Source organism: Porites lutea, chromosome 5 (assembly GCF_958299795.1).
Source record: "Porites lutea chromosome 5, jaPorLute2.1, whole genome shotgun sequence".
Lineage (NCBI taxonomy): Eukaryota > Metazoa > Cnidaria > Anthozoa > Scleractinia > Poritidae > Porites > Porites lutea.
This window is the reverse complement of record NC_133205.1, coordinates 20,555,247-20,580,676: the sequence shown is the minus strand read 5'-3', so window position 1 is coordinate 20,580,676 and position 25,430 is coordinate 20,555,247. Positions and strand designations below refer to the sequence as shown.

At 37.7% G+C, this 25,430-nt stretch overlaps 1 protein-coding gene across 1 annotated transcript; it reads right to left on the bottom strand.

Moving 5' to 3' along the window:
* Positions 1 to 9,611: 9,611 nt before the first annotated feature.
* Positions 9,612 to 19,403, bottom strand: LOC140937116 (inactive tyrosine-protein kinase RYK-like). The gene is made up of 6 exons (XM_073386648.1): positions 18,574 to 19,403; positions 17,059 to 17,195; positions 15,565 to 15,664; positions 13,154 to 13,291; positions 12,095 to 12,232; positions 9,612 to 10,931 (listed from the first exon to the last, which is right to left on the bottom strand). The coding sequence occupies exons 1-6, from the start codon at positions 18,698 to 18,700 to the stop codon at positions 10,615 to 10,617; spliced, it is 957 nt and encodes a 318-aa protein (XP_073242749.1). The 5' UTR covers positions 18,701 to 19,403; the 3' UTR covers positions 9,612 to 10,614.
* Positions 19,404 to 25,430: the final 6,027 nt, after the last annotated feature.

Here is a 25,430-nt window from a genome sequence, read left to right as displayed (position 1 = left end):
CCACTTTGTCCAATTCAAAGTAGACAGACTGCAAATTATAGTAGTTGCTAAAAAATATATCTACGTGTCCCAACTGTTCATCAGTAGGATGCCTGAAATGCGTGCAATTCCACAATTGGTTTCGGCTCCATTAAATCCTATACCAATTGCATAACATTTTAGGAGGAGCCACCCACCGTGTGAGCACAGTCGCGGACAACACATATAAGTGAGGAAAATAACGCAAAGAAAAACTAAGATATTATTAAACGAACTAAATGTACACGCAACTTAAATAAATAAATGATGCACGCGCCCCAAATTAAATAGCGCGCGCACACGACCCAAGATACAACTGAAATAAAAATCCAATTAATAAGCTACATAAGGATACGATGGTGAAATTTAAGCCTGGATTGCTAATCTCATCTCCTGCAGGCTGCACCATATTTCTCGACGATAAGACCATGGCGATTGACGCATTTATTAAATGAATTCTGAAGTCGATTGGTTTCAGCGCCTTGTTATGTGAGACGTAATAAAAGTGAAACTGACTCAACCAGGTAACTTTGATGAAAGCAAAAATGAAGAATAAATATCGGAAGAAAATTTGAAGTGACTAATGAATAAGTCAGCCCTAGATCTAAATGTTCCGGTTTCGACTTAAGTTAGTTTCATGTTGAATGAAGGTCGTAAAGGTAAACACTAACCCGACCGCCTAAGAGACTGGACATAATTTGACCGCTGAACTACTCCTTCCCAAACATTTGTTGTTTTATTATTTGGTGGCATAGATTATGTGCCATTCGCCTCTGTAGTCCTAATCATCGGTGTATGTGCCATGGACCATGTGCTTTCGTACCTGTAATCCTTCGTAATCTGCGTAATCTGTGGGTTATTTCCACAAGCAATTTTCAGCTAATTTTACTTTTTGTAGAAGAGAAAACAAATTTAACGTAAATTAATCTGAGCAATGCAATTTGGAAATCAGAACGCGTGGTGAGAATTTAAGCAGTACATACTAAAAGTGGACAAAAAGAAGTCAGACTTTCTGGGAAAGCTTGAGCCCGGCACATTACATGGTTGGTTCCTCACGAAACAATATGCTGATAATACGGTAATATAGATTCCTTCCAAAGAGTCGTTAATAGAGACAGGAACTCAATCCCTCTTACTGAACTAAAACTAAAAATAGATTCTAAAATAGGATTTTGGCCGTGAGTTTTTTCCTTTTAAAGAGGGTGGGGGTAAAATTAGGTTTAGAATCAGGTGATGGTGTTAGACAAAACAATCGCCTCTCTTACGTAAACTGGTAACTTAATCGAAGCGGAAACGGAAGTTGATCGGGTTCTCGACGTTTTTGGCTCTTCCCGGAAGTGATCATCACAACTATGCCGTCAAAGTAATAAAACAAAGTGAGTGTACGCGTTAAACTTCGGTTGCCGAGTAAAATTCAGAGTTCTTGTCAAAATATAATGTCAGAAATTGCCCTACGATTTGGTTGTAACAGAAATATCTCTTCAGAATTTGGGTTTTGTTGCAAAAGTCTGGTTACTTGCAGGGTACATTGAAGATACAAGGGCATCCATGATATAGTCATGGTTAAAGCTAAGGCACCTAGGAGGTTCTTGTCATAAAATAAGGCGAGCCGAAAACGATTTGTTCGTTTGCAAATAAAGAACATAAAAAGGTGTAATCTCGGGCAGAATCAGTAAAAAAGTAAACTTAATTTATAGGCGTAAACTTAAGACAAGTTTATGAATTCTGAAAGTCAATACATAAATTCATGTAAGCATTTTATTTGCCAATTGATCATCATTACTTCTCATAAATGGTTTACTTATGCGTTTGTTACTTGGCCTTTTTTATCATCGCATTTGAACATCAAATAAATAATAAATGTTTGTCAACAAATTTTTAAATATCCACTATAAACTAATGTCATATAACCCGTAAATAATCCAGTGATAAATAAATACATATCTTTATGAAATTAAATATAACTTAAGATTTTTTGAAAATTCAATAAGTTCACCAAAAAGTTTAACTTTTTTTACCCTCTTATAGCTTAGTCGCGTTTGAAGAATAAAATTATTAAATCGGCCTCTAGCTCTGTTGTAATTTAGAACCGGGGTTATTCGATCCCTATGAAGAATGGCTGCTTAATTCTTACAATCTGAGAATATATGCACTGTTATCAATATTTTTGAATAATTTAAAGATGTATCCTTCAGTTTTTTTCAATCCCAGCAAGTATAGAATTAAGACCTAAATTTTAAAAACGAGTTAATACTTTTAACAGCAACTGCGGAAGTCGTAATTTTACTTCCGTTTTCTTGTCGCAGTTAACAACGTCATTGAGAACGTTATTGTTTATTAACTCTTTGGCAGTTCGTCGGTATTGCATAAGTTCTTCCTTTTCCAAAGTTTACAATTTTTATCACCTCGAAGCAGCCTTGGTGCCCTTTACACACAGGAATTGCGAAGAAATAATTGAAAATGATGCGGTAACGAAATCTTTTTATACAAGGATTCTTGTTGACGCTACTTGGGAAACTTGTTCTAGTCAATCCAGCACCGTCAGCAGTTAACGATTCCTCCTGGTTATCTGCAGCTCGTTCTATGATGCTATGTCGTGTGGGTTGCATGTCGATGCCGTTAGCAGAACCTGCACCATCTTTTTGCCTGGGTTTGAGGACTGCAGTCTTTTTCGTCGAATTTTGTGCAATGTTCCTCGAATGTGAATTTTCATTTAAATTCCTTATAAAAAATGTCGAGGAATCGGTCGGTCTTGCTTGGACTTTCCTATGACTGTTCAACAGCAATGCCAACAAAAGGAGGGCAACGGGAACAAGCAACACCTTGAACGAGTAGACAAAAATAAATAATGAGGTTAATTTCTCTCTATAATCCAGACCAATTTTTTTTGCAAAAAATTGGCATTAGTCATACAGTTTTAAAATATGCCTTAATGTTACAGATATGTTTTAAATTGTGGTGAAGATACAGTTATATCTAGATTTGTATGAACCAAAGATTACAAGAAAAAGAAAAGAAAGGAAACAGTTTGTTGATAGCTTTGCACAAGATCAACTCCATGCAACATGACGTGTCTCACAGGCTGGTAAATTTTTAGGAATGCGATAATTTTTGGAAACTTAAAATGAAACATAACTTGGTGTTTCCTTCAAATCTGAAAAATCATAATATATTTCTGAACAAAGTTTTATGGAATTAACTCCCTTCCGATCTATTAAGAGTTAAGGCAATACAAATTGAAAATATATACCTGTTGTAAAAGGTTCACCATGGCTGATTGTGAAGTTTAGAGCTCACGGTACCCTTCGATTCAGTTTACGAAGTACTTTTCTTCCTAAAAGATTCCTTATTTATAGTTCTGTCTTGAGTCATATGACAATTTGAGGTATTTCCCCATTTTAAGTTTTATTTCAGATGTTTCGTTACTGCTTAATTCAATTGTGTAATTTATGTCTAATAACTCGACATGCATGAAAGAATGCATGACCTAATTTACTCACGGCAAAAAAATGACTATCAAACAGGCTTCAATTCCTCAATTAGTGATGTCGTAATCATATATTAAGTAATTAAAAAAAGAAAGTTCTGTATGCATCGCTGTAGTCACAGGATACGAGTAAGTTAGCGTTAAGGTAGTTCTGGTAATTTCTTCAATTTTTTCTTTTCTTTTCTGGTCTTTACATCTCGCAGAACACAGAATCGATACGTAAGACAAGAATAGCGCATTCTAGTTTATATTGCTCAGTTTTTCCGCTTGATTACTTGCACTGGATATGCGCTGTATTTCAGATTTTTTTTTTCCTCTTTCGACTGTTTTAATTCCGTTTTGGACTCCATTCATTTTTTTTCACTCAAGTTTAGAGCACCTGTTGTAATTTTTGTTTAATTTTCTATTTTTTATTATCTACACCTCGAACGGAACAGCCGGGGAGCTCGATCGATATAACGAAACCCCAAATAATGAAGTATATATATGGAAAAGGAACTCGATATAACGAAACCTCGTTATAGTGAACAAGTTTTGCCAGTCCCTTAGTCCTTTGTTATATCGAGGTTCCGCTGAAACAGAACTGCAAAGATTTCTAAAATCGACTTCACCTTTTGAACACATTACAAGATATGCTCAACTGCAATTGTAAAACGATGTAATTGATCCACTTTCACACTCTGCAGCTTCAGGATATTCTTTCGATTCTTTTTTGTCTTTTTATTTATTATTATTTTTTTATATCAACCATTTCATTGCCAAGAGTGTCAAATAGCAAAATTAAGTAAAAATTAAAATTTCACTTCGTAAAAGACTTCAATTATAAGTACACATCAAGCACGTTGCAAAAGTTGGCCCAGCTTTGCCAAGTTTCCATCCCTGTCCACTCTTGCCATCCATATCAACAGACGACAGGAAACAGTTTCAATGGCTATATATAACAAAAATGGACCATATAGTTTGGAATTCAATTGATACGGAAAACGTTTAGCTTTTTAAAAGGTAGGCAAATAGCGTGAAATTGCTCCTTTAAACTTAAAACAAAGCTGTTTTCGAAACTTGCTCTTCGGACTTTTTTATGCAGGATTTAGTTTTTAATACGAGTACTCGAATCAGCTTTCGAAAGCTTAAAGCTCAAAGCGATTTTGGTTGTCTTGCACTAATTTGATTTCTTCACAATTCTAAGTCTTCGTCATGTTTTTACAGAGTGTTTTCACTCACGTGGCCAACATATATGCAAATTTATTGTAATAAAATAAAGCGTTTGCATAAGAAAACAGTTCAACTCCCAGGGGACTGGTTTGGGACACCAACATGGCCGCCGTTTCATTGTTTTGGGACACCAATATGGCCGCCGTGACGTCATGTGAAAACACTCTATAGTGACGGTTATATGTATAGACTGACTTGCAAATTGACCTACAGTTTGACATTCATAAAGAAGCAAGAGGAACGTTGTGGGTAAATTGTTTTCCGAGATTTTTTGCATGGGAAGAAAACTCAGTAAATAGGGTATTAACTGTGTCTTTTTTGTGCTTGTTGTTGTTCACTGGCACTATTAATACCGGGGAATGTTCTATAATATAAGCGCCTATCAAGAAATCTGAGTTTTTTAACGCCATTATACAAGGGGTCATTTTCATTCTTAGCAGCTAGGAGACCATGAGATCCTGTTCATGGATAAAAAGTAAAGATTTTCATTTGTAAATGTAGAAGTGGCTGTGATAAGTTTTTTGTGACCTAGAACCATGCACCATCTGTTTCGGTGTTAAAAAGTACATGGACTGATTTATTAAACAATATAATTAGTCAAATCGTCGGCTACAAATGCAGGAAATTGCAAATTACATTGGGGGGAATTTTTCATCTAGCCGAGGAGTCAGTTGGTTAAAAAACACAAAAAAGCGAATTAATTCTCAAGACCACTATTAAAACTTGAAAAAAAAGTATACACTATGAGCACTTACTCTAAGTGTAAATGAGAAATAGAATATTAAGTAATAGCCTTCAATAGGCTGTTTTTACTGGGTTTTCGATACACAAAAATTCAGCTCGATATGGCTGACGTAGGTAATAAGTTCACAAACAAGTATATTTTTATATTATTGCAACCGTCTATTCTATTTGGGATTTCCCCAGAACTTACTTTGCAAGACATGACACCAAAAAGTATTACGAGTAGCAGTCTGACAAAAAGTAGTGAAGTTTGGCAATCACAAATTCCTGAAGCACTAAACATGAAAGCTTCACCGTAGAAAGAAGGTCGTTGTAACTTGTTGGTAACACATTTAAGGCCCATTTCTAAACGTGGCATTAGACAGAAGAAGTAAAATGCAAGAATTTTGGAAGAATAGTAGGGACTGGAAGCATCAAATTACAAATTAGTTAAGCCGAGAAGTGATATTAACCATGCGAAAGTAAGTAAACATTGACAACACGAATGCCTTGAGGGTATGCTCTTAGAGAGTACGTCATGCATGCACCTGGCTGAAAAGCAGATGCAGTTCCTGTTTGTCTGAAACGGATAATTTTTAGAAATCAGAGTATTCCCCATAAAATTCGTAACAAAAGGTAAGAGTGATATCATACTATATCACATGATATAGCAAAGGAACGTAAACGAATCGAAAATAGTACTATTTATAAGTTACACTGTAATAAGATATTAGAACAGTTTCTATATCGGCACTCTAGATCTTCAAGCCATGGTAGTCCTTAAAATTTTTCGATAAGTTATTGTTTTTGTTCACTTGTTTGCTTGTTTGTTTAATTGAAAATGTAGACATTTTTCAATATTTTGTTTTCCAAAGCATTTAAAAATGAATGAGTGAATATACTGGTGCTTAATTTAAATAAACAGGTGAATAAAAAGTCAAAAAGCCATTGAAAATTATTTCAGACTTTCTGTAAGCCGGATTTTATGCATGTCTTGTGAACGCTAGATGTTTCTGTTGTCAAAAATGGCAATGTAGGACAATTCTAGCAACGTTTACATTTGTAACGATTTTACGTTTCGTTGCTCCATTTGCATGAAACATACCTCCAAGCGTGACTTGTTTTGAAAAGTAAAAAAAAAGCTTATTTATAGAACGGCAAATATGAATTTTAACATTACCTGATTAAACATATGGAACATTTTTCCTGTGAATGTTCTAATTCAGCCATAAATTCTACAAAACACGTTAGGGAAGCTCAGACTGAACAGTTCTTGCAGTTTATATAATTATACCCTAATTAAACGTCTAAAATAAGTTTAACACGTATACGTTTAAGACCCGTCTCAGTGCAGTTTTGCCCCTTTTGTTCTGACACAATAGTCAAAAGGCGTGAAATTGATTTGCTTAAACAGCATCTATGCTGCAATCGATAATGCTGTTTCGAGGTTTTTTTTTTTTAAAGAAAAGTTTGAAAAGTACACTCTTTTTATATATACTAGTATACACCTCATTGCAATAATTGTCTTAGAAAAATGCTCAAATGAAAAGAAAAAGGGGGAACGCTTCCAAAAACTAGGCTTTCTACTAAACCACTCTAGGATGCATTCATTTGCAGCATAGGGGTTTTGAAGCGTAAAAACAAAAAGTTGTTTCTGACCGGAAGTAAAGAAGCACTAGTACAGTTGGCCAGTGTTAAAGTTGTATCAACTAACGGAAGAAGCAAGGAGTTCTGTATTTATGTGTCTGAGATAAAAATGCAATACTAAATTAATAGTGGTAGACTGTAGGTAAAACAGGAAGAGAGGCTGACTAATACAGTATATCATGATGCTGACAAGCCCTTTTCGTAAACCCATGATGGCCAAATTAAACCATCCTTTTAGTCAAAACTTTGTCAGAAAATTGTGTCATGGACGAAAATAAACATGTTAACCACCCAAAAAATTGTGCTATGTGAATATAGGCTAGAGATCGAAACTCTGTGCATGCAATTAAATGTTCTCTACAACAGGTTAATGGTTAAGACATGTTTACGACACACTGGCACTTAAAGGCTGTGTCAAGAAATCAGACAGCGGAAACTGGCACCAAATTGAGTGAAAACATAAAAATAGTGGCTCAAAACGTTTAAAGGAAGGTACAGGTAACATAGCAAATAAAAAAGGAGCCACGGATGAGCAAACCTGATGAAGATTGAGACTGATTGCAATTGTGCTTTTTGGCGAAAACTTGTTTATTACCTAACAGTTTTTCAAAGTCAGTCAATTTTGTTGATTGTAAATCGAACGTTTGCAATTTAAATGCTTGGGGGACAAATTTTTTTTGACGCGAAGCTGTGAGGTTGTCATTCACAAGTAATTTCGTAAGCTTCATAGCGAATATGGACGCATAATTGGCATTTTAAACCCAAATAAATCGAACTAGAAAAATCACAGCCTCTTGAATTGAAGACATGATCACAGCACTGGCATGAGAGACGCACTTAACTGAGTAAACAGACTAAAACTACCTTCGGTTTATTCGGTTTGAAATTGCTTAGATTGGTGATTTAGGGCATGGGTTTATTGCAGACCAGTGGCATCAAACCCTTCCTTGGAGAAAAAGAAGTCAGTATTCGCTGAGCCTGCGTCTAGAGCGGCACAACACGGGGACAGTAGTTTCCGCCGGAAGAAGCAGTAGTGGTTGTATAAAAGTTGCCCTTATAAAGTTCACTTGAGAACTTAGATTCAAAGGTTTTTTTAAGCCGGAAATCGATCCGATTCGTAGTTAATTTGAATATCATGTTTCAAGCGGAAGAACAGCCCGTTAAAGGTCCTATTACTGACAGCGACTTAGAGTGCGGCGCGAATTGCGGATTACTTATCCTGAATGAGCGACTTATAGCTTATTTATAGAACGGCAAATATGAATTTTAACATTACCTGATTAAACATAATGGAACATTTTTCCTGTGAATGTTCTACTTCAGCCATAAATTCTACAAAACGCGATAAGGACGCTCAGACTGAGCAGTTTTTGCAGTTTATATATTTATACCCTAAGTAAACGTCTAAAATAAGTTTAACACGTATACGTTTAAGAACCGTCTCAGTGCAGTTTTGCGCCTTTTGTTCTGACACAGTGGTCAAAAGGCGTGAAATTGATTTTCTTAAACAGCATCTACGCTGCAATCAATAATGCTGTTTCGAGGTGTTATTTTTTTAAAGAAAGGTTTGAAAAAGTACACTCTTTTTATATATACAAGTATACACCTCATTGCAATAATTGTCTTTGAAAAATGCTCAAATGGAAAGAAAAAAAGGGAGAACGCCGCCAAAAATTAGACTTTCTACTAGACTCTAGGATACATTCATTTGCAGCATAGGGGTTTTTAAGCGTAAAAACAAATGCAAATGTGGCAAGTTGATGAACTCTATAGCGTGGCTTATTATAGTAAGTCTAATTAATTCTTATGTAGCTTCTTTTATTTTCCTTTTTTTTCTTTTTGCGTTTTTCTGTGACAATGCTATTGCAATTATGTGTATATTCTTGGTAGTATACTTGTAATCGATTTATATTCATGTTTTATGTTTTATGTTTTCTAGTCACGCATTCACCTTTAACGTAAGTAATCGGCAGGGAAGAGCTGTGAGCAGGGTCCAATTTGACACAAAATAGTCAAGTATTGATCACACGACTTTCACGAGATCAATCGTAAAATTAGTAGCCGGGAAATCACTAGCTGGTAAATTACTTGCCGGAATATTACTTGCTGTAAAACTACAGCTAGTGACGAGCTCGTCCGGAAAAGTATTTAGCCTCGACTTCATTTAAGGTTAGGGTATAAGACAAGCTGGGTTCCCCGAAGTCTTACTCTTGGTCTCCAGACATAACAAGCTTTGCGAATTTGATCCTCCTCCTCCCCTCCTCCGCCTCTTTCTTAATAGTAGTTTATTTACGCTGGGTGCCTTTTTTTCTCCGACCTCACCTTTGCCAGAGCGTAAAAAAATCAAATAATCATAGCTAATTAAATATGTTTGCAGATGTTGCATTTAATCAACAAATCGGCCATCTTGCGTGGCCAAAATTATACCCAAACACATCCATGTTCCTTATTTCTTTAAGCGCTCTGGCAAACATAGCTCAATTGATGACCCCAGAATTTAGCCAAAGGTTCTCTTTATAATAAGGGTACAAAAAACAAGCTGGCAAGGAGGCTTAAATCCCTTTATTCATTTGACGTTTGAATTTGCCAAGTTATGAAGACGGGAACTTACTACATCGATCGAGACATTTGAATTTTTTTAATCAATAATAAAACAATTATTGGATTCAGCATTCACATAATATAAAGAATTATGCAGATCTCGGAGGGTGTTATTTTGTATAATATCATATAATATCACACTCAGCTTCATATCCTTTTGCATTCATTCTTTCGGAAAAACAGGGTTACATGTCAACACCGTTGTAGCGCCATGTGAACAAGAGGACCTTAAAATTCGGCTCTGGCTCGTAAACTTGCAGCAGTCGAATTGTTGCGTTAGTTGTAAGGTAGGCTTCAAAGGCATGATAACACAGTGAGAAACCAGGGGGGGCACTGCATTAAGCCCCCTCCGTCCCAGAGAGTTAAGATGGCACCTACCCTAGTTACAATATTATGTACATTATATACATTAGTTACTATGGCTTATTATTAATTATCCACTTCGGCTAAACGACCTAAGGAGCTTCATCATCGAGTTTTTAAAATTGCTGGGTTTTACTGCAAAGCAATTATAATATTCTTAGAGAGTACTTCCTCAGGTAAGTCATTTACCACTACTAAAGTATGTTACCTCTGTTAAAAATGTTCTTTTCTCTTTGGACAGCACGCAACTAGAAATGAAATCGATAACTCTAAGAAAAGGTGTTTACAAAAGTAAAATTGCTTCTTCGTTTGTTCAGTTGTTTCCTTTTCCTCCTTTTCATTTGGTTAACCCTTTAAGCCCCAGTATCCACATACATTTTCTCCAAACTGATCTCCATACATTTCCTTAAAGAAGTAGTTGAGAGAATTTGATGATAGATCAAGGCATTTTCCCTTGGGTGATCATTTTATTAATTCTCCTAACGTAACTCTTGACAATGTATGGATATTGTTAGGAAAAAATTGATCTTGATCACCACCGGGAATTAAAGAGTTAATAATGATTATGACCTTCTCACTGGGCAAGAGGATTTCTTCCTGTAAGCTCGAAGGTGGGCTTTCCCATTCTTTGACCACTCAAGGGCAGTTGAAAAGTTGTCAATGTAAAGCACTCTTTTCCTCTTATCCTCTTTGCCAAGGATAACATACACTTTGTTTGGCTTCAGATTACTACAGCTGCAAGTGATTTCTTGGCCCCTTTTCTCCAGTAGTTGTCTTCTGTTTACCTGAACTTTTCCTTCTTTATACGTACGCAAGACTCGAACTCGCAAACCGTGCAGGCCGTTTCTCATAATTTCATTCTCCATCCGGGCCTTGATGACTGTTGATGTAAAAGAATGACGACACGATCTGTAATCTTGGTATTGAACTTTCTAAATAAAAAAGTTAATTTCTCAGTTACATGGAGGCATTCATGGAGCCGTCGAAGGACGATAGTGAATAGAGAAATATTTGAATGAGTGAAGAAACGTAGAAACGAACCACCAGAGTTAGAAATCACAATTGATGGGAGGCAAAGTACCAATTGGCAATTTACAAGTATGGCCGAAATTAAGATTTAAATTCGGGACGACGGGCTCAATAGTCAAGAAACAATTGTTGCTGAAAAAAAAAAGAACTTGAGTCTGCGATCAATAAAATGCTTATAACTGGTCACTGGAAAACCGTTAATAACACATGACCTCAATAAATTGAAACCTGAGCCCGTGGTACAATCATATTGGTGAGCGGATACCCTTTTCTGACGGCTGTTAATTGACCATAGCATGGACGTCTATCATCAGGGTGCCACAAAAACTAAAAAATACCATTTTACATTGGTTACTCCGTGGCGCGGACGGACTGACGGACGGTCACGTGACTACTAAAATTTCTCGGATGCTTAGATAGCCAAATTTCCTGACTCATGGTGCTCCGCTATCAATCAATCAATTAATCAATCGAAAAATAAACACAAGAGATGCAAAAAACTGTAGATATCCTAACATGTCACTAGCCTGAGTATCAGGCCTTCGTAAGGGGTTAGGGGAGAGGAGTTTTTGTAGGTCTTGCAGGGGGGAGGAGGGAGGGAGGGAAGAGAGGGAGAGGACTTTTCCCTCCCGTCGCTGTCTTCCCTGTTCGCGTCTTTCTTTCCCCTTTCCCCCAGCATGTTAGCCTGATACTCATGCTAACATGTCTCGCCACATGTATTCCGGAATCCGGGTGATTTTGCTTGTGGAATCCGGAATCCTGGGCTTTGGAATCCGGAATACGGCTCAGGGAATCCGGAATCCCACTAGCGATTGAAATCTGGAATCTAAGTTCTACTGAAAAAGAATCCGAAAACCAGTACTTGAATCCTGAATCCACCCGAATTCACGGCATGAAATCCAGAATCCAAGACTGTCTTGGTTTCCCTTACACGCGGGGAGACATGTCGCAGTACATGCTTTCCTTGATCTCTGTAATTATTAATTAAAGCGTTCGAGAAATGGTGTTACCAACCAAAATCGCTCAAACAGAACCGCCTCATCATATGTCTCTTGTTGCACTTTTTATTACAGACTTGAGGAGGAGGAAGTGGCGAAGTGTCTTCAGATTCTGATGAATTGAAGCGAGTATTGTCGATCCAAGCCTCATTGTCTGAAAGAGAGAAACGGCGTGGGATTAGGACGTAATAGCCGGATGTTTAGTTTTGTCTGCGCAGGCTAAGGACGTAAAATACACACACAAGAGGGAGAACGGAGTAAAAACGCACGAAGCATTTGATTTAATTAGAAAACGGGGCCAAAGTCACAAGGAATTTAAAAAATGGAGGAAACCGGATGAATCATCATCATCATCATCATCAAGACTTTATTTTTAACCGGGGATAAAAACCCTCTACTAATGGGGGACACTGCAATAAAACTAATTCTAAAATAACGATAAACAATCCGAAAAAAACTAGCCTAGCTCAACATTATTAACTATAAAACTAGACTAGATGGACATTATATACTATAATATTATACTGTAGATTACAATAAAATGATATGATTATTTACAATAAGATGACATAGTTATTCACAATAAATAGAATGTTCAATAAAATAAAGCAATTAAGTCAGCTTGTGTGTCAGTTTCTACATAATACGCAGTTCTCACAATCAGACTTTAACTTCAGCGAAAGATATACAAGACGGTTCTGACGTTTAAATGATTGCAGCGATGGTAGATTTCTTACATTTTTCTGCAGGCTATTCCATAATTTAGTTGCTAGACATCTCAGTGAGTGTTTCCCATAGGTTACCGAATGAAATCTGGGTATGTGAAAATCAGCCCCTCTGAAGTTGTAGCCGGTGCTATTCTCTGAGAACAAGTCCCTGACGCTCTGAGGGCACATGCCATGCTTCACCTTGACTGGTTAAGCGGAAGGAGGAAAAATTACCAACTGAGACAATCGAACGATGCGTTTGAAGTGATAGACGACAGCATCTCGTATGTACTAAAGAGAGTGCTCTCTCGATTAGATTTTTTCCTAGCCTACTATTGGTTACCAGTTACCATGCTTTGTGTACTAACCAGAGACGCAGTATCGCCTGAGAGCGAGACTGAGTGGTCCCCATATCTGGTCACCGTTCACTTCAGTGAAACTGATATTGATGGTTAGCAGAGTTTGCCCAGTAACCCGGCCCGTGCAAGGAAACTTCACACGAAAGCCTGGACGAAACAAAAACAGAAATATAATCAGTTTACATTATTTTGTACGTAAATCGTGCAGTAGTTATTATAAATAATAAATGAATAAATAAGCAAATGATAATTAAAATACCCCACGGTGGCTCTGCCATTTCAGATTGAGGTGGAATTTAGAAATGTTGGTTTTGGGAAAGAAAGGAAAACCGGAGTACCCAAAGGAAACAAAAAACTCAGTCATAATGGAGCAAGGACGGGAACCAATCAAAAACCCATGCCATATATGGCGCCGCCCCGGGAAATTCGACAGGGCCGCATTGGCGGGAGTCAAGTGCTCTGTTGGCAGGTTTGACAGTACGTCGTTGGGACGTGTTTTTCAATGTTTGTTTACATTCGTGCTCGTTTCCGCTTCGCGCTGATTGGCGGAAATCTGACGGCCCAGTCGACCGGGAGCCACAGGGAAATTGGAGGTGGAATTGAAATGCCAGAGACGGAGTTGCAAGCTCTCCTTCCTTTTCCCGCCCAGCCGCTAGAGCGCCTTGGAGAACTTGCTCGCAGGCTACCGTACCGCCTTTTGTAGTTGCTGTGTTATTAATACCTCCTTTTAATGTTTTGTTTAGTTATTTTTATGTTTCACTCAATTTGGTGGCAGGTCCTACTGTTAGAATTTTGACAATTCGTGACACGGCTCCTTTAAGTACAAACAAGGGTTTTGTCAATACCAAAGTGATGTTTTGAGGAATAGTCCATTTTACAGTTACAAGTGGAAACAAGGCTACCCTCCCTGTTTTATTATGTCAATCATTTAACTTGTTCTTATGCTAACTCGTAATTATATGAATTTTCAAGTATAATCTCCACGAGAAAAGAAACAACAAGGTCAACCTTGTCCTCACGTTTACGCTCAAAGGCTCGGATACTAAGCCCACAACTGCAAAATGGCCCATTCAAATGTCGCAGCGATACTTTCATGATTCCACAATTTTCTTTTCACAATTTTCAGTCATGACTTTACATACATCTCTCCAAACGCATCTTAGCATCTTACATGTAACCCGAGCATTTCCCATTCACCAGCTTCTAAAGTTAGCAAGTCAAAACTAAAGACTCCACGTGGTAAAAACATCATTTAAGAAATCTGGGCTCTCTGACTAAATTTAATGACAATCAAATGTTCGAAAGAATGCGATTTGTCTGATTTAAACGTCTCTGGTAGTCTTCAAGAAAGATAAGAGTTCATTATCCCGCGGAGCACGTTTTCTTCCAGAAGGATCATTAAAGTGCAATTTAAGTTAATAGTGCGGGGGTAAATTATTAAATCATATGGAATAAATTTAATCAGGGGACAAGATGTTCGATATCATTGCATTCCTTACGTAAATTTCGATAACATTTTTTAATGATTTTCACAGCAAGGTGGGTCTACCTATCCTTGCCCAAGTTTCACCTTAGGTCTAGTGTTCTGTCCTATGCAAAAACACTTTTCCATCGCCACAAGAAAACTGAAAAAAACGGACACAATTGAGAATAAAATGGAACCATAAGCGCAAAATACAGTGGAACCTCGATAAAACGAACCTGTACGTCCGCGTTTCTCTCGCGCCTAAAACTCCCTTTCCCAAAACTTCCTTTACCTTCCCTTTCAAACGCCTGCCACGCAGGCTACTACGTCCTCGGTATAACGAACGATTTTCTTTACCCCAGTAAAAGCAAAATATATGAAAAAGGAACTCGAGATAACGAAACCCCGGTGTAACGAACACATTTTGCAAGTCCCTTGAATACAATCATTAACGACACATTCATGCAGGGTTAGCCGCGACAAAACATGAAATAATTACAAATTTCGGCAAGTGTTTGAAATTCAGTTAAAATACACAAAAGACAGAGTTATAAACAGGTATTTTTCTCGTTATATTTACTTCAGATGGAGGCTAAGCCTGCAAAAATGGGTCTTTACTTCTTTTATTCAGTAGTCATAGCGTACTCGAAACTGGACTATTCAGTTAGGCATGCATTTGACATCACGCTTTCTGTTTCAAAGCGAGGCTAAGTGCAGAGCCATTGATATGAAAATGAGTTTTTACTTTCATTCAAATACAACTCATTTTCACAAGAAAAATTCTGCAATTAGCGTCGTTTTAAAAGTGAGAGTTTTTAGACCTCGGAAATGGCCTACTCCAGCAGCTATTGGACTGGAGGTTACAACTGTAGATGGCTTCGAAACCAAGCGCGTCTCTGTGTTCAACCTCGTTCCCAGGGCTTTTGCTTTTCTTGGTTGCCAAGCCCTGCCTTACCTTTGGTTCTTTTAGGTACCAGTCCATTCAGCCTAATGTTGGTCATAGGATGTCTCATGATGGTTTCATTACTCGACTTGAAACTCAGAGAATACCGTACCTGAAAAATCATTCACGAATGAGAAATACTTTAACTATTAACTTTTATAACCAAAATTTTCGGATTAATTTAGGTTTCTGGGAAACTGCCCACCTACCCCTTCCTTAAGCTAACATTAACACTTACTTCTTTCCATTATTGGTCGAATGGGGTCCAAGCCTTGCAACCAAAGTAAACAATGAAGCCCCAGGCTGATATTATGATTAAAAAACGCACAGTTTCCAGACAATTTTACGACTCTTCTTTGTTGAGGTCTCCACCCTCTGGGCCTAAGATGTTTACTTTACTGCCTAATACAATTAATCACTCGCGTCTCAGTTCATCAGTTCTCTTGTCGTAAATTTCAGTATAATTAATACCATTTTTAATGCAATTTCATTTAAGAAAATAATTTAAAATTTAAGTACATAATTTAACTAGTATATAGGGTTGTTTCCGCTATGGAGCCTAGTCTTTTTAAATATCTTTACGACCATTCGTCAATATTCTTAATAAAGCTCAAAATATACCAGCAAAGTTGTCAGGCGGACCTGGCTTCCACTGCTCACTACATTTCAGTGACCTAACTTAAACATATTATTATGACACTCAGCAGAAACACAAACGTATTCAGTTTAAAGTTAATTTTACAACTAAAGAAACTAAGGCAGCATAGACAAAAAAGGAAACAATGTTTCAGTCGGTGTTTGTTTATCCTTTAGCTTCACAGGAAGGCTTAGCAATGCGGTTTTAAATTCAGTTAAGCATGTTATGAAGGAAGCTTTTCATTACGTTTTCATAGAGAGGTAACATTTTTCCACAATATTTTGAAGGAAGAGATAGCTAGTAGCTATGTTCATGGTAATTACAACGTCACTCACATTATGGTTGACCGCTACAAAAGTAAACATTATGAAACTAAAGGGTTAAACCCACCAAAACAAAGGCACGGTCCCTTGTGAGAATTATCGCCCCAAAATTTTTGTTTTTAGCGCGGCTTACCCTTGCACTTTAAAGCAATGGTCGTCCTAAGTAATTAAAAAAAGAAACCATCCGTTGGCCAAATAAGTAGCACTGACTGATTTTGATTTTTTTCAGCTGAACCAGTGAGATTGTGGAAAGCAGCTGGCAGCTTCATTCAAAGTCAGAGTCAAATTATGGAAAACGGAGCGAGAAGCGGAAATTGCTCATTATTTGTGAGTCTGCATTCGTATTAAATGTTGTTTTCCATCAGCCTTTAGCCTAAATTCAGAAATAGTTCCAGCTATCAGGAGGCTTAAGGCCTAACAGTGAAGAGTGATCGGTTAGAGACAAGCGGGCGAAATCAAGGTGGAGGCAGCTTTTTCCCGTCCCTCCTTCCAAGCCGTAAAGATTACTCCTTACTCCTGGTATGCCACATGAAAACTCATTCTTACCGATCCAGCTGCGTTGAATCTAAACTTGAGGTCCTTAATATATGGCTCAATCGGAGGTATCATACTTGACAAAATCGGTGTCTTCAGTATGGGTGCGACCTTTCCATTTTGGACGAGGAAAAGGTTTGTGTTCAAATCTGTCAAAAGTGAAGGCATCATAGTGAATGAAGCAGTTGGACTTTCAGTAGTTTTTTCGTTAGGATAAACAATTCATGCAAAACTTATTTCCCGACTGTTATCAAGGGCCCTTTTCTCGAAAGTCCCGATAACGTTACGGGCCCAAAAATGTCTAATATTCAGATCAAGATCTAAAAAACAAATTGCATTTCTTAGCAGCGAAAACAGTCCATTTGTTTTCTTTAGTGATAGCTTTATCTTATCATTTACAAAACTGTTGAAACCTCGATCTTTAACGTAAGCCACAATAGCTTTTCTGCCCCGTTAATTACCGAAACTTTCGAGAAACGGTTCCCAGGGTATAAAGCCGCTTTGTCCATGTTCTGTGAATCTTTACGCAGCATCCGTTTCAAGCAAAGTATACGAGTCTCACTGACAGGTATTATTTTGGTGAATCTCGTTTACAACATTGTTATTTCTCTTTTTAAGTGCAAGACCAAATGAGGAATAAAAAATGACTTCCAAGGCAAAAATAATCTTTCTTTGCGGTCCATGTTATTTTTGGTGGAGCTAGTCCAGAAGGAAGAGAGATTTGCGGTTCCATAATCGAGTTGACTTTAAAATGAAATTAAAATTAATGGTGAACTATTTGGCGCTCTCAGTTAGCTTTACGAAAATATGCGAAATTAATTTCCTTTAAATCAAATAACCACCAGGAGAACTCGCGTACTGGGAGAGTCATGAAACAGTGTCTCCCATAATTTTAGGGAAATGTTCCTTTTTAATCGAGAACATGAGAATTAAAACTGATCGATTGTTTATTTGCATACGTTTTTAGACAATAAGATACCGCAAGTTAAAGTTGTGAAAACTGGATACTTATAAAACTGTACTAGCACCCAAATAAACTACTATCCCGTCACTGTATTGACTATCGTGACTCCGGATGTCTCTGATGGCTATAAGCTGTATCCTGGCACGATAATAACCCATAGCCATCCAAAGGCGATAAAAGACCTCATGTTGCTCTGAAAAGCTGATGAAAACAGTAGATTGATCTCAATGTCATTAATGATAGTAGGGTTATCCAACTGATTATAGGAACGCGGGCACCTGGTTATATAATCAACGAGGTTTCCAGACTCGAGTTTGTCAGAGTTGGCTAAGAAAAATATACAGAAAATTGGCAGCAAACAGCGAAAAAAACTGTAATTTGATTTTCATACTTCTTTCTCGTGTTATATGTATGTACATCACTTTTCATTATTGATACTGTTCTTGGTTTTCAAGTGAAAATCTCAACGAAGTCCAGCGTCGAAAGCCTGGCTCAAAAACGAGTGCACGAATGCCATACTAAACTGAGACATGTAGTTGTGTTTACTCATAAGTATTACTTACCGTAAAGAAAACGCGACACCTCCCGAGCATCAAGGAACACGTTTAGCTTAGCAAAGCAATTACCAAGCAAGCCAGTGAAAAGAAGGAGAAAAATTTTGAGAGTTACTCCCGCCACACACTCAGCCATCTCTGCCTGGGAGAGCGTTTTTCGTTGCTTTGACTAACTCTTGATTGCCTGTCGAACCTTTTCTAATCGCTGGTGTCACAAGCTCGCTTTATGAAGACAACATCATCATCAATTACAATAATTAAAATCCGACAATAACGCCTAGTGAAAGATTGGTTAAAACTGTCATCTAATTTGGTCACAGTGTAAACAGTTGTTAAAGTAATATTATTAGCAATGAATAGGAATGACAATCCGGCAAGGCTACACTTTCCTCTTACGAACAATGGGCCCCCCTTTGTTCTCTTGCCGACTAGCCAAGAAAGCACACAAGACATAGGAATGTGACGTCTTATTTTTCACTCTTTTGCTAACAAAAGGCCAGTCCATGTTTGAAGGCGCATTTTTGATGACAAAATAATCGAAACGTCTCAAAAGTGACTTTCTGTAACACGTTGCAGGGAAAAATATCATCGGGCCATTATCATCGGATGAGGGTAATAACCTCTAACAGGTGGGTAGAACATTAACATCGGCAAAAAGGTTTTCCAATCCGTCTACTAAGTAGATTCCTGGTTTGGGGCAACGTCGATAATTTCTATTAGATGTCTGAGAATTTCCGGACATTTTACATTCCTGACCCGCTGGTCTTGCACGTTATTCAAGCTGTTCGCATCAAGGAAGAACATTTCAAGAACGCGTTGCCATTAGGTCATCAATATCAGTTGCTCTTCAAAGATGATACTTAACGTTCAGATGCTATAAAATGCATCTTTAGACATAAATGACGTTTGAGCTAGAAAAATTGAAGTTGCCTGCTTTTATGTGTAGCCCAGTGTCACTTTGTTCATACCCTTGGACGAAACTTTTCTTACCTGGCTATAAAACTCCCAAAAAAATTTGATTTATTGTTTTGTTACCTTCCTTACAACAAGCTGTAGAAAGGTTTATATATTTTTCGCCTTTCCCTCTACAAAATGTTTCAACAACCTGCGATTGAAGGTGGCACCAAGATTATAATTTCTGCATGTGCAACTCCCATTGTGTTACAAAGTGTTAAACTAGCAAATGACCCAAATAAGGCCTAAACGAGGGGAGAAATTATATTCAGGGAGTCTGGCTTGTGCAACGCCAGTGTTACTTTGTTGAAAATATCCCCTTTGGCCAAACTTTGCGCGCCTTGCTATAAAGCTCCCACCATAATCCCTTTTGATTTGTTATTTTGTTATTTTTCCTACAAAAAGCTGTTCAGTAGAATTACGCCTCGGTTTATTTTGTCGTCTTTCGCTGTACGAAAACACTAAAAAAGGCGGAAGCGGTGCTTGGTTCTTTTCTGCATTTGTCACTCCCATATCTACAACAAATCGCGTTAACTTTAATTGGCAAATAACCCATCAAACTGACCTATCACTAGCAAAAATCCTCTGCAGATTTATTTATATTTATTAAAAACAAACAATTTTAATAAATGCAACGTTAGCCAGCGTCCTTTCATGCAGGCAAGACCCTGACAAAGTTGCCGTGATGATCTAATTGCACCACAAAGCGATTATGGATAGAAAATACGTGGCAAAGGTAAAATTAACTAAAAAGGCAACCGAAAGGTTAAATCTAGAAGGAAATCCAAAAAAAAATTGGATACAAAGAAGAAAAAAACACTGTAATTAACGATTATTGGGTATTAAAGTCGAAGTACACCGCGACAAAAGATAACGAACTCAATTTCCTTTTCCCGGAACTGATTTAACTTGTGGTTCCGAAGGTTCGGCAAAAAAGATTGCCATAATTTGTGATTTCCTTGATTGTAAAAGAGGTTTTCTTTTCAGAACTAGCGCCCAGGAACTTTTCGCACAGCAATTGTTCGCCAAGTAAAAAGGCAGCCAGCGCCTTACGCCTTACCACATAGTCACTCCGAAATTCATCTTTTAAAAGGGTGACCAAATGTGCTTTTGCCAAGTTGGCAAATTATGAAGACAGTATTTACATTGTTTTTATTAAATAACTGAAATCGAATCACTGTTTATTTTGCCTGCTTGAAGTTTTAATCCTTTGGGAGCTTTCAACATGCCAGCACGAATTCATACGGTATACTTCCACCTTATAAAATACAGTAAAAATACAACGAAATATCTAATGAGTTATGCGGACTTCTACATGATGATGGGAACTAGACGCTCCATTATCTATTAAGATCTCTCTTGAAGTAATGGTACTTACAACGTTTACTAAAGTTTTATTGTTAGGAGATTAAGGCATTTTTATGCCTTGAGAGATGTGCGTGACTACAGATATACACTGCACTGCATTGCGCTTATTAGGAAAATCGTCTTACAAATCTTCTTATCGTGTCAGCAACTAACACAAGATTTTAAACAGCTATTGTATAATGGCCAAGACCTTTGTTGGGGTGTGACAGAGCTAGGAACTAAAATAAGACAAAACTTAAAAAATAAGAGTAATGAATGTAAAAATAAAATACATAGAAAAACTGGAGCTAAGGCAGACGTCGAGTAAACCAAAGGCGGAATTTGCCTCGCAACAATGCCGCAACTTTTACAAGGGATATTAATAATGAGGGATGTATTTAAAGATATAAAGTATGAGTTAATTTGTGGCCGAGAATTCATTTTATTCTAACGAAGCCTTTTATGCCCTTTTCTCCAAAATAAAAATCATGGAGTCTTTCTTCTAAACGTTTACTGCGCAGTGTTTTCGATATCGGTTGTTTTACAGAGTTCCATTTTGTTGGCTTGTGTGCGTGTTTCACTTTTGTTTCGCTGGTGTTGTTCCTTTTTAGCTAAAAGAACCTCTGACCTCGCTTTCATAATGAACTCTTTCACTGAAAGAAACGGCACTGTCAAAATTAAACAAAAATTCCAACCTTCATTTTCCTAAAATATAAATCGTACCATGTGTAAGTACTAGAGAAGAGGTTTCACTGGTCACACCATAAAATTTCTTCCACAGTCTCAAAAGTTAGAACCACCCTACAAGACTCTACATGTATTAATATATAGATTTAGCCACAGCTAAAAGCAAAGCTCCCATTAATAAATTTATAACTTAAATCAAACAATAATTTTGTATTCCTCAAATCAGTTAACTTAAAGGGACAGTGTCCCGATTATGCGCACGCGCGAGCGTCATCTGTTTTTTCTTCAAAGTACAATAGAACTGTCAAATTGACTCGACAAGATTTCCTACCAGACCGCACCGCCGACAGAGATTTGTTGTTTATATTCTCAAGTAATATTTTACACTTTCGAAGAAGTCTTTCGTCTTATATAAAAATTTGGCTCGCGGTTCGAAGACTTATCGCGATTTTATCGCTAGCTGGGCCGCCTCGCGACCCGAAAATCTCGTTCCGCTCGCTTTAAAAACATATTTTCTAATTTGAAACTCGTGTCAGAGGTCAATCGCTCCAAGTCCAGTAATATCTGCCTGATTTGCTCGCGTTCTAGCCTCAAACGTTTGAAAGACATACATGTGACCTTTGAGGGAAAAGCCAAGTTATTTTGGAGTGAAAAAAATCTTGTATCGAGTTAATATAGCCTTATTTGTACACCAAAAAAATAGTCTTCGGTCACATTTAAGAGCAATAATGGCTCTTGATCACAGTAGATAAGGCGTGGAAAACAAATTCTTGGAAAACAAATCAGGCCGAATTGTTTGCGTTCGACAAGCGTACAAATTCTTGCCAATAAATCTGGGTGCGTGCAAACCATTCTTTTATTTTTTTTTAAACACCACATCTGAGGAGAAAGAGTACTATGAGGCGCTGTTTTTATCATGCAGACCTCGTACAAAATGCAGTATTTCACAATTTTTCAAGAAAAATTGCATTCATTCAATGCTCAGGACCATCGAAGCACGCGTGGACTTTTAATTAGCGAAAACGTTCAAAAAATGTCCAAAATCACCTATACGGCCAGCCGGTTCTAACTTTTGACAAGCGCCAAATTTGCCAAGAAATTTTAAAAGAGTCACGCTTCAACGTGATAAAGAATTTATTGAGTCTATTTTTTATTAACGGTTTTATAACCATGTGTAATCTTAAAAAGCGTTTGATACGCTTGGCATTTTGAGTAATCCTACAAGCGATGTTTATGAACACCTGAAAACAAACGGCAAAGCGATGAAAATTACACTTTTGAGACTACCGACAATCAATAAAGAAATATAATTCGGTAGAACATTTACAGAGACAACAATTTTCATTCACGAAAACAAATGAGTATTTAGGTGTCTCTAAGAATCCTCAAGTCTTCACTAGTAAGCTTAAAGATTAAGGTTATGTTTTAAGCCGCCGGTTTCCCGGTGTTTCCTTTTTTCAAAGATGAACTCACGACAAGAAAATCGCTCAAAGCTTTCTTTCTACAGCCAAGTACAGCCAAAATTATAACTAAATATTCTTCGGAAATTTTTTCGTTCTATTTACGGTGAATTAATATCGACTAAAGGCTTTTTAAAGTTCTGTAAGCTTAAGCTTATATCAAACCTCATACTAGGTCAGATCAGTGTCTCAGTCAAATCTTAATACAAACGTGCATAAACTAGCTTCATAAACTGTGCCACTGGACTTCATGAAATTAGATATAAATACAATAATTACTCAGGCTTACCATATTTTGAGATGCAGCTCCTGAAAGCTAGCAAGAAAGGCAAGGATCGCTTGAGCCTTTATAATTCTCGTACGCATCCAGCAAGGTGAAAAACAAAAACGATGCCAACCGAAATCGGATTATCGGCTTTGACAAGCGACGCATTCTCAACCAAAAACCCAATAAGCAAACCAGCCATGAATAAGAGAACACTCTTGATAGCAGCTGTATTTCATTTTTTACATCCAGTGGAAAAAGACAGTTAAAAACATCACAAGTTGACTCAAAACTCTGTCAGCTTCAGCTGTCAAAGTAAACAACTTTCAAGATGCTGCATAAATTTTACGCATGAACTCACCTGTCAAATTTTAATCAATCAGAGCATAAAAATTGGACGTGGAGCGTGACCAACACATGACCATGGTTAGAAAAGGTCTTCCCCGCCTGTATTTTAAAAAAACTGGCTGAATTTTTGCGTCTGCGGTCAGTTTGAAATCAAAATCGTTATAGTGCTGGGCGATACTGACATAAACACAACATATTTGATGTGAATTAAAAATTAAAAAAAGTAAGCGTGAGCCTGCGATCATTTCAAAACGAGTAAATTTTCAGCGGATAACTTCAAAAAAATACTCGACCTTGATGGGTCGACACCTGAGCCCGCGATACGGTCAGATGATACTGGTCAGCGGATACCCTGTTTTGACAGCTGTCAATTGATGACGACGTTGATGCCCATTGATGTGCAATCAGCTTTCTCCTGGGCTCCCAAAGTAGCTAGAAAGTGTGAGAGTAAACATTGGTATGCCTGTGGTGCGGACGGACGGTCGGGCGGGCGGTCGGTGTACGGTCACGTGATTACCAAATTTTCTCGGATGGGTAGTTTACCACATTTTGTTACCCATGGTGCTCCGCTGCGCGCTTCGCGCGCGAGAGCTCCGCTATTAATTAGAGAGTTAAAGGGTTAGAACGTAGGGCAAAGAGGACTGAGCCGGCAAATAAACATGGAAAAGTGGGTGATTACATGTAGACTGTCATAACAATAGTGACCTTAAGATACGCCGTGTCGGCCTACGGGTACGAGTAAGCCAACATGTTTACCTCGTAGTTTTATAAAAGGCAACTGAGCTGTATCTCCAGATTTGATGATGGCGTAACCATTCTATCCGGGAGCCTACCCGTTTCTCTCGGGTCAGAGGCAATATACCCGTATTTACGGCTACGTGTACCGCTATAATTTACCCGTACCCGTACACGGAAAAGGCGTATTTTAAGGTCTCTAATCTTTAGAGTACCGGAGAGTTCGTATTTCTTTTTTGGCATACATGCTTAAAATACACCTAAAATGAGCGTTCTTTGACCCTCTACGCGACGTGTTAGCTTAGGGGCGGACTATTAGAAAACTTACGGGGGAGGGGAGGTACAAAAAATATACATTCGTGCGGTGGAAAAGAAAAAACACAATACATTCGTGCAAAGGAAAATTAAACGAAAAAAATTCATGCACGCTAAGTAAGCGTAAAAAAAATATTAATCACTAGCCTGAAAAAATCCATACAAGGATATGTTAACGAAAAAGAAAGAAAAAATTCATGCGACTCGAACATTCCCCACGTCCATAAATTTCTTTATGGTCCGTATTGTTTCCATGATACAAAGGTAATTTAACAAGGTATACATTAGCAAATCGATACTTTGTCTTAAACGAGATATTCCCGGGACGTTCTTGCGTCACAAAACGTCTTTTGAAGTAGCCAAGCGTTGGCACGCTAATTTATTTGCTTCAGTAAAAACGTAAGGTGCGTTCCTTTGGGACGATCCGGATCAGGATTTACACGGAGCTTAAGCCTAGGCGCTTTTTAGCGAAGCACTGGAAGTGGCCTTTTTGCATCTCTATAAGAGTAAAGACACCTAGCGATAAAAATTTGGTAATAATATCAAAACATATTTTAATATGTCTTGATATTACCAAATTTGGAAATGAGCAGGAAATGAGCTCTTTGCACTTTAAAAAAAGTGCAAAGAACTCATGTCCGGTGGACGTGCGTCGCTGAAAACTCCTTTTGCTTAAGCTCCTATTATCCAACACAGAGACGGCAGTGATCACAGCGCGTGCAGATCTAAAACAAGCTTGGCCAATTTGTCGGTCC

Bases quoted from the DNA above. Each gene is read 5' to 3' on its own strand.
- LOC140937116 (XM_073386648.1), bottom strand. From the start codon at position 18,700: ATGGCTGAGTGTGTGGCGGGAGTAACTCTCAAAATTTTTCTCCTTCTT. The intron at 17,196-18,573 runs GTAAGTAATACT...CACTTTTGACAG, and splicing joins GGTGTCGCGTTTTCTTTACG to ATTTGAACACAAACCTTTTC. The intron at 15,665-17,058 runs GTAAGAATGAGT...ATGATTTTTCAG, and splicing joins GATTCAACGCAGCTGGATCG to GTACGGTATTCTCTGAGTTT.